Below are 18217 nucleotides of genomic sequence, written 5' to 3'. Positions count from 1 at the left end.
TCTCGTGTGAAGTGTCAGAGACTGATCACAGTGCAGGCGTTCACTCTCGGACTCGTTTCTTCAGGGAAAAGATGTAAATGTTGAAGTGTTCGCTCAGCTGCCTCCCCTAAAGACAAACAACAGAGATCAGCTCGGCACACACTCTGCAGTTCAGCACCTCTCTTCTCCCAGTCATGGTGGTGTGACCACTTCTCCCAGCCCTGGTGTGTCCAGAGCCCTGCAGGTGCATGGGGACCCTCAGGTGTCTGAGCAAGAGGGGCTGTGCTCGTGGCTCTCCTCTCGCAGCACACTGATGGGAACTTAAATTGCTACGGGCCAGATCCACAGATGGCATAAATCATGGTGGAGCTGGACCCAACCATTCAGTAGTGGATTTTGACCAAGTAATCCCATTCTGCTCCTCACAGGCTGTCCCACATCGGTGCTCGGGTAAAGTCTGCGACAGTGGCAATATCTGCTGGTAACAGGGCCTCTTTCATAGCCAGGAGGAAAAATCCTCATGTCCCAACAGTATATCTTCAATAAAAGAATGCTGAGCAAATCCCTTTTAAATGAGGTTTTTGCCATACAAGATGTTTTATCTGAACATGAACCCCCATTAAGACACTTTCCTAAGGATTATTTGACAAAGCTTTTTAGAAAAAAAAGGGCATTAACAAAGTGAATTGCAGCAGTAATTCAGATGCCAATAAATGACAAAACTGATGTCTGGCAGACACAGAAATGTGCTGGGAAGACCGAATTAACTGGAAAACCATTGAGTCCCCAGCTTAAGAGATGCTAACAGAAGGCCATGAAAAGACGAGGCATTTGAGCAGCTACTTTGCTTGCAGATTCAAAGCAATGTTCACCACCTTATTGTAAGAATTTGATGCATTTTCCTTTCCACTTTACCTTCTTTGTTTGTTTGTTGGTTTTTCACTCAAGTAACCTCAGGAGGAGGAAGAGCAAAGATGCCAGGGTGTTCGTGCCCCGTTGATCAACTACATGCAACATGTAAGAGCTTATCACTCAGGCTCCTGGACAACACCCCACCCAGACAGCACAGAAGACACCCCAGAAGCCCCTCACCCCCACAGCCCACACAGCTCTCCCCAGCCCCTTACCACACAGATGCCGTAGTGCACGTGTGCGGCCGTGACCAGCACGGTGAATGCACCCAGCACGGCTTCCTCTGCCTGGCCCAGCAGCCCCGAGATGGCTGCGTAGACCACCAGTGCCAATGGGAACAGGAACCAGTGCAGCAGCTCGGGCCGTGTGCTGCTCATCTGGCAGACAATGACTTTGCACTGTGGGAAGAAAGGCAGATGGGTGAGAGGAGCTGGGGCAGCTGGCTCGCTCCTAACTGCCTGCATCCATTTTCTCTTCAGGTTGCTTTCGACGGGGAAAAATAAGCTAGACCTCAAAATGGAGCCTGTTTCTGCTATAAGGAGACAGCTATTGACAGCCTTCGTGCCTCATTGTCTGTGGTTCTTTAAGAACTTTATTGCAGGTAATTTAAAATAGACACTTCTTTCAGGGAGGCAGTGTTTTGACATGCCACACTTTACGAGCTGAAGTCTGGTTTCACAGAAGGGGAGTTTGTTTAACACTTTGTGCTTTCACACAGCCTCGTAAAGTTGTAATCCCAAATCAAATTGCCACTGCTTAATCACTGGGAGAGCACAATGGTGTTCTAATCACATGGTACAGCAGGGATACATTCTGGCTTGCTGTTATGTAAGGTAGGGAAAGTAATGGGCCTCTTCCAAATTCTGTTTTTCTGTTCTGGTGTTCCTTCATATACCACAACACCCACCTGATCAGCACCGCCTCCCTGTCTCAGTTATGGCGACGGGCTCTCTGGGATGGAGCTGGGGCCTTGGGAAAGGAATCCCACCCAGAATGGCAGAAAAGAAAACGAATGTATGAATACATTTAGCTGAAAGCTTCATTTTACTGAGACCTTGAATGGTCATAAGGCTCAAGTTCAGATTTACCCCATTTAATACTCGAGTGTTTTACCTGTTTGAGCCTCCTTAGGACTTTTGTCTCGCCTACAACATTCCCTTCTGAATTTTAGGAAAGTTTTATCCATTTTTGCTTCATTCAGAATTTGAATTCGGTTAAAAACAGATTTTATGCATCCTGAAAACACTGAAAAAAAAGTAAAAAAACTTTTCCCTGTGCAGTGCTTGAAATCTCTTAAGAGCAGTGGTAGCAGTCTGAGTGAAATCTAATGACCAGGAAAAAATAATAGCATGAAGAATATCTGAAAATGAAAACCTTTCAATAATGCAAGATGTATGTGTAAGTACAGAACGTAAACTTATTTGCTTATGATGAATGATCAGTATGGATGATGCAAGTTTCAAATAGCACCAATCCTATGAGTCTTTTAGGAACCGTACTAGACATTGCTAAAGCAATCTCTCCAATTCTCAAATATGGGCTATAATTTCTGACTGAATAATTGCACCCATCCCAAGGTTGGATTTCACATTGCTTTAAATCATTATTACACCTTGTTAAGTATATTCCTCAATCCTTCACAAAGATTTATGGTGAGCATTTGGAGCAATGTGAGCTTAGTGCCTAGCAGGGTTGTAGAACATCCCTCTGCTGGGCCAGCAGCTTTCCCTTCCAGGCCCTTTTGCCTCTGTTTAACAAAAACCTCAGGGAATGCCCTATCTCAGGATGGGCTGGAGGCCTTCCACCTGCCTTCCTGGGGGAGGCCATCACCCTCACCGTGTGTCCTGGCACTGCAGATAAGCACAGAGCAGACAAGGACAAGCTGGGCCTGTGGGAGCACTGGGGGAGGGTGCGCGTCGCCATGACAACCTCCCCTGCAGCAGAGCCGGGGCCGGGGGAGGTGTGAGGAAACGTAGGCCCGGCTTTCGCTCTTTAATGTGAGAGATTGCAATTAATATGCATACATTTTTAATGCCCGCTTTTTAAATGTTACACGTTTCAACTAACATACATCCATTTTTAATTCCTGTGAGCCTCTCACACCGCAGTTCCAGGAAAAACGAGGCCTTACGTTCAATGCACTGCACTCAATGCTGTTGCAGACCGCCATCCCAACCGCCGCTGTGCTTTAGGGTATTCTAGCAGTAGCTAGAGGAGAACCTCTCTACCTGGCTGCTGCTCTCCTGGCAGGAGGCTTTGGCCAAGGAAGAAAGCCCCATGTTACCTTCCATGCCCCCAGCAGTGCCTGGCTGCTCACACTACTACTTAGCTATGGTTTATGTTGCCCCACTGTCATTAAAAGGGGCAAACTGGAAACAGTGTTGATGTGGCTTGGGGAAAGCAGTCCTTGGGCCATCGCTGTGTGACAAGCTGATGTGTGTGTAGCATGCTAGCAGGCAGAACAGTGGGGGAAGGCTGTGGACAACCCCTGCTCTTGCTGGTGAGTGTGAGCCTGCATTCAGCTTTACTGTACTTCCATCCCTGATGTGCTTGCTGGTGCAGAGCTGTCAGTTTCTGAATCTAAAGCCTCTCTGGGTTGTTCATAAAAGCCTGAGGCAGAGGGTGGAGGAGAAGCCATCATCAAAATGTTCTTCTGTGGTAAAGTGAACTGCAGCACTGTGAGCTTCCCGGCCCAGCCAAGCGCTGTGATGTATTTCTGGAAGAAGCATAGCACGGAGGAAGAGGTGTAGTGTGGGCGATTCTGATGAACTTTAACTACAGTTTCTGCCCCTTCTGTTTATTCACAAAAAATAGAAGCCTCACTGACACAAAGCTCTCTAAATAATACCATCACCACAAACATACTTACAATAACATTTGAGAAAGTAACCCCAACCATCCACAAAAACAATCTTGGTTGCTTTGCTAATATGTTGCCTGGAGATAAAACCACCCAGACTGTAAGAAGCATGAAGAGCAACAGAGGTGACACAAGAGGTAGGAGTCCTTCATACAAAGAATCATTCTTCAGTGTTTTCCTTAAATGTGCTCTGCAAATAAATACAATGATTTCATGGAGTAAGAAAGCTTATCCGTTCTATTTCCGCACAGTAACTCCAGCCTGAACTCAGCCCAAGAATTCATCTTGCAACACAACTACTTGTACAAACGTGTTAAGTTTCCAAGTTTTTAAAGAGAAATGGTAGGATACCAAAGGAACTTATTTCTGGACTAAAATTACAGTTTTATTCACGTAGCTTCTGGTCAGCTCCACTCCCTCATCACTGTCTGGCAGTGGACCCCTTGGCTTGCACACAGCGAGCAGTGGTAGCTCTGGTGTCATCTAACGCACAGCGTGCAAACTTGCTGTGAACTCAAAACGTATATTTTTAGAAGATTAACCTTCTAATATAAGACAGGAAATGACTTCAGCTAGTACAGTGACAGCACAGCCGAGCACATGGCTGGCAGGTATTGCAGTTGCTTGGATCAAGAGGAGATGTGCTGGACAGCCCCGCAGCAATTGCAAAGTGCAGCCTTCAGGTAGGGGGGCACCTTTTTTGTCAGCTAAAGTAATGGAAAACTTGTGATTTTTTTTTCTTGGGTGTTTTAAGCTGTTTTTTAGAGATAGTACCAAATAAATGTAGTGAAGGACTATTTTCTGACAGCTGGGCAAATGATAAATGTGGCATCAGTACCTTTTGCATCTAGCTTGCATTCTCACTCATGCAGAACTGACTGAGGGGTTATAAAAGCAGCAGGAGCTTTAATGTACTAAAGGTCACTATCATTGAACTAATTCTTCGTACACAGATTTCACATGAGCAGTTCTGTGTTTGAAGTGTACTGGGAAACATCCCGTTTAAGATCTATGACTATATATGTTTATAAATGCAGCTAGACAAAAAACCAATAAATACTTTCTTCAGCCCTAAAAAGAATAATCTTCTGATGAATTAATGACTGAGAACAGGCAGCAGGATGGAGAGAAAGAGCATTACTGGAAAACTCAAACTCCTCACCAGCACATAGCTTGAGTGTGCATCCTTCAAGCAACCCCAGCTGGATGTTTAGAATTACGGTGCTCTTCTGCTTAGAGGAATGATAAAACCTGCCAGAAGGCCTGTGTCAGACGATGACATGAGGAGGAGAATGCTAAGCAAAAGTCCCGGAATGAGAGGAAAGAATACAGTGCTCTCCTCCTCCTCCTGGCCCTCCCTGATGCTAAGCCCTCAGCTCTTCCCACCCACAGCTCCTCACAGGGGGAGAGAGCCTCTCAGAAACTCTGTGTTACTATCTTAGAGTCTCTCCAAAATTGACATGCTAATATTCATTGCCACTAATTCCTGAAGATAGGGAGTGACAGTCCCTCCTAGAGGAAATGTGGGATCTGAGAGACCTGATGTGACAGGTGAGGGAAATGAGCTAGCAAATACTAGAGGAAGGCAGACAGCATTAATAAAAATAGGCCAGTGGAGAGAGTATAAGTGAGCTGTGCATGAAATCACTAGGTGCAGTAAGCCAACTCTTAGATGTAATCACAGCTTGCCACCTGCCTAGCCCTTATCTGATGGCAACTGTCTGCAGCTCTCATACACAGAGGAATTTTACAGGAGGATCTGAAAGACAATAAACTCCTTTATGGAGTGGGGATGGTCAGCTACAGGATTTTGCTTTAAGCAGGTAGAAGTCAGGAATCACATTTAGCCACAAATAAAACACACTGTTCATATCCAGAGGTCTTTCATCCATTTGCCATCCAGGAACAGTGTGAGACTGCCTGGAAAATGGCAAGTGAAAGGGAAACCAGAGAGGCTACGGACATGGCAAAGAAGCCAGTCAGATGCTGAAAGCTGGACAGAAAAAAGCTACAGTACCATCTCAGGACAGCTGGCTACATATATTTCTCATACAAAAAAAACCATCAAAAACACAGAATTAAATGAGAGGTGGCAGAACTTATTTAACGTTAGTCCACTTACCTGTGGATGTTGTATAGTGTTTGTGGAAATGAAAGAAGTAAACTGAAGCCTGGAAGAGAAAAGAGATTGATATGCAGTGACTTACAGACGTGCCAGGTTGACAGTCCCACAGACTCATGTGACAAAAGAGCCAATGAGACATTGTAGAAACAACTCAGTATTCTACTACTCATCACAAGATGCAAACGAAATCCAGAGGCTTCAGGCAATAGCATAACTTCCTTATTTTCCCAAGAGTTTGCTGCTGAAGTAGCTGCTGATACAGCTTTTCTTGTGCAATGAGTGACAAGAGCTGGAAGCTTTATAAAACACGTGATGCCACGAGTCAGTACAATCGGTTGTGCGTGATGCAGGTTCCCCTGCAGGACCCAAGAAAGATCACGGCCCCATTTTGCATGAGCTGCTCTCTGTTCATGTAGAAAGAGACAAGTCTGACACCAAAAGCTTTCCAGTGAAATATATAAGGATAATTAATCTCCAACAGCGCTGCCCACATCAGTGGGGAAATAATAGGTTTATAGTCCAGTATGCTGAGATTCAATTAACGAGCGGCTTCGCTGAGACAATGGCGTAAGTGAATTAATTTTCATGATATAGCCATCATTTGGATGAGTTGGTTTCTTTTTTAAATACAGCTGCGACTGAGCTTTAACCAATCAAGGACAAGGAATTTGCCTTTGCTAACTCTGTGTCTCTGCCTTGCTGCTGCCGGGGAGCCAGGAGCTGGCTGAGGTGGTGCCCTGTGCAACACCCCCACGCAGAACGCGCTCATTCAAGGTGCAGAGGACTCCAGCAACAAGTGAGCATTCAAGTGCTTTGAAAAAGCAGCAGCATTCGTCAGCCTTACTGGGTGAGCATGTGTACTGCCCTTCTTTAATCTGTGACACTCATTTTCTAGAGCTCTTTGGTTTGAGTTTTCTTGCTTTCCTATATCAAGTGCCTTTGTGTGGACAGTCTGCTTCTCAGAGATGGCTCTCAGAAGCACGTTTTTGTCCAGCTTTTATAATATACTTAAAGATCATCAAGGGAGCACTAAATGCACACATAATTAATACCTCATTAGGGGGAAGGATAATACTGATTTTGCAAACATTTACCCTTAAAACTACACGTACACAGTCAATGCAACACACTTCAGTCTCATTATTAGAAACACTGCCAGTGACAAGGCAGCAGGAACAGGCACAGAAAAGAACTATTTCAAATTACTTTGCACTGGGGTCAACGTGTCGTAGTGGAATCTCAAGAAATGTCAGTGTTTAGCAGTCAGCCCTCATCAAAGACACCTAACTCCCAGCACGGCCAGGGTGGCAAGGCAGGAGAAGGAAAACTAAACGAGCATGTGGGGATTGTGGAGATCAGGATGACTGGAAAACAGAAGAATTAAAAAGGGATACAGCAGATATTCTATTTCCTCAGTCTTTTAGATTGTCTTTTAAAGAGGTAGAAACGTGGAAGTGGAAAAAGAACATCCAGCCTGCGAGTCATTTCAGGTACTGCGTTTTCATGTGTTTACTTCTTGCTGCTTCTTAAAACAGATAAGATAAAGAGTTCTGCTTCTTTGCCATAGCAGAACCTCTGTATCCAGCAGCTGAAGGCTGTGCAATTGGAGCAACAGCCCGACTATTTTGTAAATATATTTACAACATTTGCAAGCTTTGTGCCTTCAGAATGATCTGTGTTTCATGTGCTCTGCAGTTATCTATGTTTTCTATTAGGCAGGGAGGGCTGCTTCAATAAAAGCTTGAGTAACGTACGGCAGTTCCAACATCTGCATCACATTAGAGCAGACATGAGACAAAACATTGACTCTTGAGGTTAAATCTAAATTTCCTGCTGCAGTCCTGAAGTTTGATTTGTTAGGAGAAAAGCAACCATGAGGAACAGAAATAGAGACTGGGACTAGAAATAGAATTCAAAGACCAATGGTTGCCAACGATTTGTTATTTTTATGAAGTGCCATTTTAGTTAGAAATAACACGCAGACCACAAACAGTCCCCAAGCCGTAGCTGCAGGTCGCTTTCGGAACCGGACAGTCAGAGCAGCCACTCCTCTGTGTTTTTAGGCAGCTTCCCTTTAACGGAGCGAGCGCAGAGGATGCAGCAGGGAAGGCAAAGGGTGTTCCCCTGCTTCTTACGGGATTTTCAAAATTCCATCATTTCCTACAACACGTTCTCTCCCTCATCGTCTTCTAGCTAAGGAGGCCTGGCTAGGGGGCTGCTTTTGGTACTCATTAAGTCTGCTTTTTAATTGGCATTAAGAATCCTTTTGTGCCCAGGAGCACAAATTACTGCTTCCGCATTGCTGCCATTCCCTGTTGGTCCAGAGAACAAAAGGCGCAGCCTGGAAAGCCACCAGGCTGTCCCTCAGGCACTGGGCCAGCTCCACACTGCCCAGGGGATGGCCTCAGTGCTTTCTTCTATTTTTTTATACCCTATTTTATTTAAAAATCGTAACAAATTCCAGCTTAGTACATTAGAAGCTTTTTATGCACTACAGACAATAGAATACCTCGAGTCCTTGTTAAAAATATCACTGCTGTTGTAGCATTTTGTTTAGTTTCACCTTTACTATTTTTCCCTGCTGACTTAAATCCTGAATCCCAAAGGTAAGGAAACAACTCTGCTCTGAGGGCAGAAGGACAAAGCACAGATGGGTGGCACAGATACATACACACAGGGAGTTGTTGTGTCACGCCGGGCATCGAGCCCAAATCCTGGGATTTAGCCACAAGCCTGTGCTCAGTCCTGAGCCTTTTGATATCTTATCTCACTTTTCAGAGAAATCAGCATTTGCAAAGCTCTTTATGGGGAATTATTTTGTCCATATTAAAAAACAACTACAGAAAAACAAACAAACAAACAATAACAATGCATTCAGGATCACAGATATGTCGGAAGTAAAGGCTTATCTTGTATTCCAAATGTGTCTATATATGTGTATAGATATTTACGTATCTATAAACATACAGACAGATATGTACTCAAGCACATGCATACTTATGTATGTGTGAGAATGACAAAAAGATAATTCCCATCAATTCCATTGACAACTGCAGATTTCCTTTGGTGCTCTCAAATTCAATTCCACAATTTTTAGGTGTCAGTTGTGATGTATTTCTGAGTGAATAATAAACAAAAATAGGGAAAAAAGACAAGCAAGTGCTGGACAGTGCAGTACATTTGTCCATTATGTTAATCTGGCAGTAACAGCAGACTGGCAGCTATGTCTTATGTTCACTTACACAAGGCATCTTAAAACACGCCCCAAAGCAACTGATGACCTGAGGACTACAAGGCTTATCTTGCCATGGCAAGGTGTATTTGCAACAGGAGCTGCAGCCCTTTGTGGAGCTGAGTGGTTTTTCCACACATTTCCTGGGAAGACAACTCCTAATTGGTTGTGCAAACATATAACTGCACATTCACTTGTCCAGACTGCTATAAAATTACTTTTTGCTATTATATTAAACTGCCACCTTGATAACCACCTAGTAAGTGAAGAAAACTCTTAAACTCATAATTTTCAGACTTAATTGAGCCTCTAAATTCTGAACGCAGTAAATATTTAAGGACAGATGAAATACAAACCTGAATACATCTACACTCTGTCAAAGGATTTTACACGATTGAGGCCACTATGTAAACATGAATACTGCATTCATGCACAAAGTTGATGCATATTTGGGATGTTTAGCATCTAAGAACTGAGTATGAAGATGTAAAGGAATGCATTTATCATGCTTACTGATTTTATAATTTATTTTCAAAGTCTACGAACACAGTGCATCAATCTCTTTGAACTGAGCTGCAAGGTAACAATTACCATTTGGAGGGCTTTAGTAGAGACTGAGGAATTAGCTTATGGATGTAGTTGCTGCTTTCATGTAGTCTTGTTTACAAAGCATGGACGTTTAACTCTCTTTTCCTGCATACAACAAGAATCAAACACCCAAGGAATGGTGCCCTTAGTTGAAAAGCCAAGGCTGGCCACCAGAAGGTCCTTTCCAGGTGAGTCCCCTTGTGGGGCTCTCACTGCCTGTGAAATGAATCCATGGCATTGTTACAATCACCATCAACATCACTGGTCAACACCATTGATCAGAGGTTCAGGGTTCACCCCAGAGGTTCAGGGTATAACTGCCACCAGCCCCCAGAGCTCTTGTTTTCTGTTATTGTGGCTGTTTCGGATGGCTTACTCCAGACATGAACTTCAGTGCATATTATATAGACCTGGAGTGACAGGTGAATATTTCACACCCTTTTCTTCAATGAAGCCAATGAGTACAATCTGTCACAACAATGCTTTAATAAATGTTAAATTGGTGGCAGAGAAGTAGAAGCCAACTCACATTTAACTATGCTTTTAAAACAAAGCTAGTCAGGGCCTGAAGGAGTGATAACATTTAGAAAACATATCATGAACATTTAATCACTTAACTGTACACCAGTGAGGCAGAACAATCAGCTACTTTGCAATGGGAACTATACAAAATCAGTAGAGAATGACTTACTGGCATGAAGCAGAAAAAAATATATACAATTAATATATGTGAGAAAGAAAAAGAAAAATCCCTTCTACCATCAGAATTACATTTAAGACTTTGTGATCAGTGCCTTGTATTGCTATGAAGGCTCTCAGCATCACCAGTTTTCCATGGGAAGGCAAGGTACCTCACTTGCAACTGTGCCCTGGAGAAGAGGTAAAGGACCATGTCCAGATTGCTCCAGCCAGAAGAAATCTGCCTGTCTGCTGTGATGCAGATCTGCTTATGGGAATATATGTCTTGTTAAGGGCCAGCCTGAAGGACTTGGGAGATAGATTCAAATGAATAAAATAGCAGGTATGCTTCAACCATAACACTGACTTGGGCCAAAAAAGCCCATACTTAACTAAAGGAACATACATGTATGGGAACTGTTGGATCACAGCCTGAACCACTGATTGATCACCAGAGGTGAGCACTGAGTCAGCCACAGGAGCACAGGTGAAGGCAATGCACTGTGTGACTGGAAGAGGTGGAGTCTGGCTGCACCTCTCCCAGACCCCACTTAAGGGCTGACCAGCACTGAGGAAGGATCACTTGTTGGAGGTGGCTTCTTTGCAGGTTCCTATTGTGAGCCTAGGATGCAGGTGAGCATTTTCTCTTTATTTTGATCGTCTCTTTTCTATCACGACAATTTGTCTGACTATAACATCTATAAAGTATCTTGGCTATAATACCATTTAGTATTATTCATTATGTTAACCTCATACCTTACAGTGTGTTTCAGATGATGGCTGTTTCACCATGGCCTTCTAAATTTTTCTACTGTGAAAGAAAGAATGGACGGCTGTATAACTGCCAACTGTGTGACCTTCTCTGTCCTTCTTCCATCTATGCAGCAGAGTAGTTTAAGAACTGCTTTAGGTGGGTAACTGTGCTTTCCCACTATTACCAAATTCAAATATGTGGCACGCTTTAGATGTGGTTTGCTTTGGTCCTTAGTTTTAGTTTTGCTGCTACTGTGTTTTCTTTTGTTTACTCCATATTTCATGTACTTAAGTAGCTCAGAGAGATGAGCAACTGCAAGGCACATATGCTCCCTGCAGAGTACAGGTCCCCATCCAGTACACATCGTGGGAAATAACTGAATCCTTTCTCTGTGTCTCTAAGAGAAAGTTCAAGTTTCTGATCTATGATGGCTGTTAGTACTCCATTGAACTTTCCATGTTCAAATCTGTACTTTGAAAACTTGCACCAGCTTTGCGACAAGCTTCATGACCCAGATCTGAGCTCTGCTGCCCACCAGGTAGAGTGGACTCAAATGTGCCCCTGGGTCTGGATGACAGAACTGCCTGCACCATGTGCCATGCACCAGTGAAGCACAGCATATCCGCTCTATGCTCTGGTGATCTTCCAACCACAAAGCATAGTTCCTCAGTGGCAATTCCTACTGAGGAGGAGTAGGAACCTTTCTGTGCATCCAGGAGTAATTTTTCCAACGTGGTACACTAAGGAATGAAGCTGATATGACTGATAACACGTTGCCTGTTCATCTGTGTCCCATTGTTAATTTTGAACCCTCTGGTTAATTCTGAGAAAGTTTTATAGATTGAAAGAAAATTCCTGTAAGTTGCCTGGAAATAAACAGTCAAGTAAAGGAAAATGGCTATATGACTGTTTCCAGTGAGAAGATTGCAGCTTGAGCTCAATTTTTATTGCATGTTATCAATTCTGTTCCACAGAGAGCTAGTATTCATGTCATGAGTATGAAAAATCTTCATTCAGAACCTGCACCCATCACAGGTCACTTAATTGCAATGTGAGACAGCAACCATAGTAAGTAATGCTGCTCCTCAAACTACTGATGTTTACATGTCGGTGAACGTCCTTGTATGAAGTCTACAGCATCTGCTGGCATAATTTTTGGTAGTGGACTGCATGTAGCAAATTGATTGTTTTAGAGTGCTTATTGTAAGTATTTTATATGGCTCTCAACCTGACAAGGCAGTGGCAGGGTATTTGGGGCATCCTGGAGGGGTGAGAATAAATGGTCTCACCCCCAGTGGTGCCCTTTGAACAGACCCTCGTTAGCCAGATAATGCTATGGGACAGTTGTGGTTAAATCCCACTGGGGCTTTTTGGAGTGTCATCCACAAAAGCTTTGCTGAGAGCAGAAGTAATTGGTTCCAGCTGAGCACACAGGCACGTAACTTTAGAAAGGTCTGGCTACTTTCATGCTGAGAGGTGAAAAACAAAAGTATTTCTGTCCAGAAGGCAGGATAACATGCTCTGGGAATGGAGAACAACCTTTTTTAGTTTGTTTGGTGCTCAGCTAGGTGTGTGTTTGGGGGTATAAGGACTGGAGCTTCAGGAATTGCATTCACATCCTGCAAAAATTATGCTTTCCTATTCACTGGGTAGCAGAATTCCCATGGAATGCTCTGCAGAAGTTTCTCAGCTTCATATGAAAGGGCCTGCAGGGCTCTTTTCAGCAGCCCAAGAGCTGACCTTCCTACAGGTGTTTGCTGTGTGCTCGACAGTTCCCAGGGATGTACATAGAGCTCTCCCTCGGGAGGCTTTCATAAAGCTTCTAATCTAAACACCAGTATCGCTGTGGTTTTTATGTATATCTTTGTGTGTTCTGGCACCTGATAAAAGTTGCATTCTGGGAGAGTGAGTGTCACCTGTTGATACCACAGCTTCCACTGAGGATGTGCTTGGAGAGGAGTTCATCCTCTGGTTACATGTGGACTATTTTTTTCTTTTCTCCAAGAAACTCCAGAAACACATCTGAGAAACTCCACTCTTGCGCTTCTTGTTTGGATTTCTTCCCACTATAAAAGGTACTAGCTAAAGCCCAGCTGTGCTCAGAAAAGTGACAGCTCAGCAGTTGAACTCCTGTTGTGTACAAAACAATAATAGCACAAAACTGCAGGCGTGCTCCTGGCCAAGCACTGATGAAGCAGACGTGAGGGTCCATTGTTAGAGTGAGAACCAGTGACTCTTAAATGCCATCAGATGGTTAAGGAATAGCCAGGTAGGGCTTAACAGCTCCTCTCAGTGTTCTGGGAAACAAACTTATAAAAAGCAGAGGAGGCCCTACTGCCACTCTCTGTGTTTTGAGTGGCCACAGAGGCACTGAGCTGAGCATGCTGCAGGGAGCTGCTCTGAGACAAACAGGTCTGTCCAAGCAAGGCATGCTTTACCCTTGCTGTGGGCTAGGTCAGTGCTTTTTCGGTAGGCACAGTGGGGCCCTGGGATTCAGTGCAACCTTCTAAAAGCTTTGTATATCCAGATTTATACTGCACATGGGTTATCCAGTGATAAAACACTTTGAACACTGTTGAAGTGGGATTCATACCAGTGTTTTCTGGATCAGGATGATCTTAATTAGAAGGATGTTGCTTTTTAACTATTCAAACATAGTGTGTCTTTTTAAGAGAACTACTAAGCTAGTAAACTATATAATATATAGTAGAAAAAATAAAAAAGTCATCCATTGCATACTATAAACCTATATTAAAGCTACAGTTCAGCTGCAAAAGTTGCCCTGCTAATGGCATTATGGACAGAGTGCAAGAGACAGTGTTTTGGCTCTCAGCTATGCCTCCTCTGCCTGTGACAATGACAGAAGAAGTACTTGGTTCCCTGCTGATGGATCCAGCCATGCAAGTATACTGCATAAGACAGAAGCAGTGCTTCCTTTAAAGTTTAAGGGAACATTCCACCAAACTTTGCTTTGCAGTGGAGTATGAAGAAAGATGCTCACTTCTGTGGATTTTATCACACTAATGTTCTTTTTCTAGCACAGGTCTTCCTAATACATTGACTACTTTGAGTTAAGCCTTCACCCATGACTTCTCAAGTGCATCCAGCTCCTCACTGAGGCAGCTATCATGCCTCTTGACAAGAGGAGCAGAAGTGATGTGCATAGCGTGGATGGAGCTCTGCATTGGCAGGCACCAGCAGCACAGCTCACTCACAAGCCAGCACCCTTCTCTGGCCCTGCAGCACGGCTCCTAGAGCACACAGAGCTCCCTCTTCCCACCAGAGGGCATTTCATCTCTGTGCACGGCCAGGCTGATCCTTGCACTGCTTGCCGAAAGGGCAGCTGCTCTTTTTGCCCTTCTCTTTCTTTTTCTCTGTGCACACAGAACGGGCCTGACAAATGAAAAGGCTGCTCAACTGTGGTTACACGGGGTCAGTTTAAGATGCTGCAGACAGGTGACAATGAGGAGCTGTGCAAAGGCAGCACCAGGCAGCACTCTGGTAGCCCCCAGCTGGATCTGGATTTGGGTGATGGCCTTTGCCTAAGTCCGCTATCTGGCCCAAGGCTCAGATGTGTTTCTGCCTGTCCCACCTGTGCCAAACCCTTTGTTTTGTGTCTGCTTGTCACAACTTCTATGTTCATATAGAGATCCTGAAAAAATATTTAAGCTGATGTTGTCACCTTCCAGTCAACATACTGAAGCTATTCCACATGTGCACCTTTGTGGCTAGGACTGCTATGTTCTACCTCACTGTAATGTAACTCATGTTCTCTGTGTAGCTATAGCAGCTGGGAGGTGCTCAGTGCTTACTTCAAGCGACACTGGCAGTGTAAAGCAATGAGCAAACTGCTCACTGCTGTGTACGAGAAATGCATGCTTCTGGTCTGAGGGTAATTCTAAAAACAGAGCTTAGAAACAATCTAGATTTACAGCTGTGCCTTTTGCCATTATTTAAATAATACCTTTCTTCTTTCTACTCATGATGTTTTGGATCACAGTGTGTTGCAGGCTGAACTGCTAATCTTTTACCATATGTAAACATGAACAACGTTTTAACTGGTTGATATTAGAAGTCTGTGGGAGTTTGAAGACAGTCGGTAAAGTGCACTGATCTGCATGTGTAACTAAGGAACAATTTGTGTTATTTGTATACAAAGATATGAATTCAGTGAGGAAAAATGTTTCCAGAGTGGTCTGCCAGCTTAAGTTTACCAGTAAGACTCTTATTAATCACCTCTATTCATGTCAGCTTGGGACTGGCTGATGCTTACAAAACGAAAAAGAAATTTATAGGCAATATAAAGAATTATCTAATCAAAATAATTAAATCAATGGAGCTAGGCACTTACCTATAAGCAAGATTACTAGTACATCTGTAATGTAATAACCAAACAGGAAAGGCTTCTGCCAAACTTCCACACCAACAATGCCAGTGAGCAGATATGCTGTTATTAACACCTACAGAAAAAGAATAATGTGTTCTTAATCCTTTTGCAAACATTCACTGTACCTCGAAGTCCAAGCAGTCACATTACTTGTAATGCTGGTAAGGAGACTGGGTGTTCACTTATTTACTCCCAGGTAACGCTCAGTAACTTTTATTTCTTCCATTCAGTACAGCTTCTCACTCTGGGATCACATATTTTCCAGCCTGACTACGTGATAGATTTTATCTTTTTGCTTAGCTTGTTTTTTGTTTAAATACAAAGGTTTTACTAGGTTATGGGATTTTTCTTTTTTTACTTCCATCAACATCTTTCTGTTCTTGTAAATTATACTCATTGCTCAAATTTGAAGAGACATGGTAGTTTGTTTTTTTTTTTAGATAACATGCCATATAATAACACAAACTAGAGGCAGAACAATGCTGTCAATTAAACTCCTCATTTAGACATCAGTATACTTGACTTCATTCTCTGTGTCTAAATTCAAGGCTCTTGTCCTATCATTACACAGCTTTTAAAGAATTTTACTGAGCAGGGCATTGTAAGGCTGCGTGCACAATTGCCTGTGTGAGAACCACTGGCGGATCTGCACTGAGGAAGGGCAGGCACTGAACAAGGATCATGTCTTAAGATGCTGAGAAACTTTGGTCTAAATGAAGGATGTGTATAATGGGTTTTACAACCCGCTACAACAGAGGTAACATTTGGCTCCCTAAGGAAACTGCGTTATGTTATCCATAAGACATGACAGATGAACTCTTAGCTCCATCAGATTTGAGGGCAAAACTCCAGCTGGCTTTGACAGAGCCTGAATTTACCCTCACGCATTGCGTTCTGAACAGATATTTTTGGCAAGTGATAAAAGGGGAGCTTCAGTATTACCCGCTATTACAACCAGTATTTTTGGCAGAACACTCATGGGTATCGCTGTCAGATGTCAGCACACCTCTAGGAACGGGAGCACTGAGGCAACCAGCAGTCTGGGGAATCCCCCACCCTGGGATTGAGGGATTCAGCACTCCCAAGCTGAGGATGTCTCTCATTTAACAGATGTTGTGTAGGAGAAACACTCTTTGGCTTCAATCCTTTGGTATTTTGGTTTCTAGAGGATTGTAACCGAGCCCCTGCTATCACTGGAATCAGTAGGAATAACTGCTGTGAATTAATTGCAGCACTCTACAAGACCTCTTTTAGAAAGCTGGGCTGTGTCCTTTGATCTAAGTTGTTTAGCAGAAACTGAAGATTGTCAAAATTACTGGACAGAAGCTAAATGTGTTGAAAAGCTGTATACGTTTTAGACTATTTCAAAAGGCATTGATGTTAAAAAAATAATAATAATTAAAATGCACAGTAGTGTTCCTAAGTGCAACTATGTTATTCTTCCTAAGAAAAAATGGACAGCTTTTTACTGATTGGGCTTAGTACTTCTCATACATAAAGCTAGTTGTGAGCAAGTAAACAATGACAAGCTTTTGTAAAATGAGAGGTCCAAATTAAATAACAGAAGATTGTATTGAATGCGAGTGTCAGATGTACAGTGTTGGATTCCATAGCTTCTGAGAAAGACCATTTCAGATTTGTCAAGATTTCATCCATGAGGAGGAAATAGCACTTAATGGAGACAAAAATCTGAAAGTAGATGGCGTTAGTTTGTAGGTTGTTGTGTTTTGCATACAGGCTCATCAAATAGAATGCACTATACAGAAAAGGAAGTCAAACATTTTCTCATCATATTTGTTAAAAATATTTTGGATACACTGTTTTTATGATTCCACAATAAGTGACATTAATTGTAGGGTAATATTCAGTGTCACTAACCTATTATAACAATATTAATTGTTCATGCCTTGGAATACTTTCCATTAACACAGTACTCATACTGAACATCTAGGGAGTTCAGTCACATAAATGCAAGTTTTACACTGAAAGTAAATTTGGTATTTTCTTAAAAGGAATGATTTCCTACAAGTGATTTCACTTTTCAGCTTTAGCACGACCGTAATTTTTCAGTTTTCCTCTTTTTCCAGTATTTATTCTTTCAATAAATAGTTTGAAGGTGCCATAGTTTGCCTATAAAAATGGTTTCTTATGTGTGTTAGAGAAGCTCATTTTGCATTTAGACACACTTTGTGTAGCAGGTGAACAACAAACGCTCCCGGATTAATTAAGCAGGAAGCATTTGAATGAAATTGTATTCAAGTGGTTCAGAAAGAAGAGATCTGATGCAGGACGTGGGCTTAACCCTCTATCCATGATATCAGTTTGCTCCAACAAAATCTCTAGGTCCAACCACCTCACAACACCCAGAAAGATGCCGCGGCCTCCTCCTTTGGGAACCAGGCAGGAGGAGAAGCCATCATGGTCCTTTAATGTGGCATAGAATCAATGAATAAATTGCAAGGGACGTTTTTCAGAAATTGACAGGAAAACATGGTGCCAGGAGGCTGCTCCTGTTCCCTTCTGTGCTTGCAGAGGAGTAAGCACAAGGCAGCCTTGTGCCCTGTTCCTTGACTTTGGTCCCACCAACATACAGCCCTCCAACTGACTCCTTCAGATTTATCGAAGTTGTGTCTCAGGTTTACATGCCATAGCTTCCCATAGATGGCTGTTTGCTGTAATCAGAGCTAACTGGAGTGCTAACT

At 43.0% G+C, this 18217-nt stretch overlaps 1 protein-coding gene across 1 annotated transcript in view; it reads right to left on the bottom strand.

The window, feature by feature from the left end:
* Window positions 1-18217, bottom strand: part of LOC136058869 (ethanolaminephosphotransferase 1-like) — a 35222-nt gene continuing 17005 nt past the window's right edge. The window contains exons 6-10 of the mRNA XM_065752654.1: window positions 15480-15588; window positions 5874-5922; window positions 3761-3941; window positions 1107-1289; window positions 1-106 (exon numbers count right to left, since the gene is read on the bottom strand). Of these exons, the coding sequence (XP_065608726.1) occupies window positions 41-106; window positions 1107-1289; window positions 3761-3941; window positions 5874-5922; window positions 15480-15588 (588 nt within the window). The 3' untranslated portion in view covers window positions 1-40. The remainder of the gene's footprint in view (window positions 107-1106; window positions 1290-3760; window positions 3942-5873; window positions 5923-15479; window positions 15589-18217) is intronic.

The sequence above is a fragment of the Cyrtonyx montezumae genome, unplaced genomic scaffold, assembly GCF_038088225.1.
Source record: "Cyrtonyx montezumae isolate F1298 unplaced genomic scaffold, pur_monq_1.0 scaffold_8, whole genome shotgun sequence".
Lineage (NCBI taxonomy): Eukaryota > Metazoa > Chordata > Aves > Galliformes > Odontophoridae > Cyrtonyx > Cyrtonyx montezumae.
This window is presented reverse-complemented; position numbering and strand designations above follow the sequence as displayed.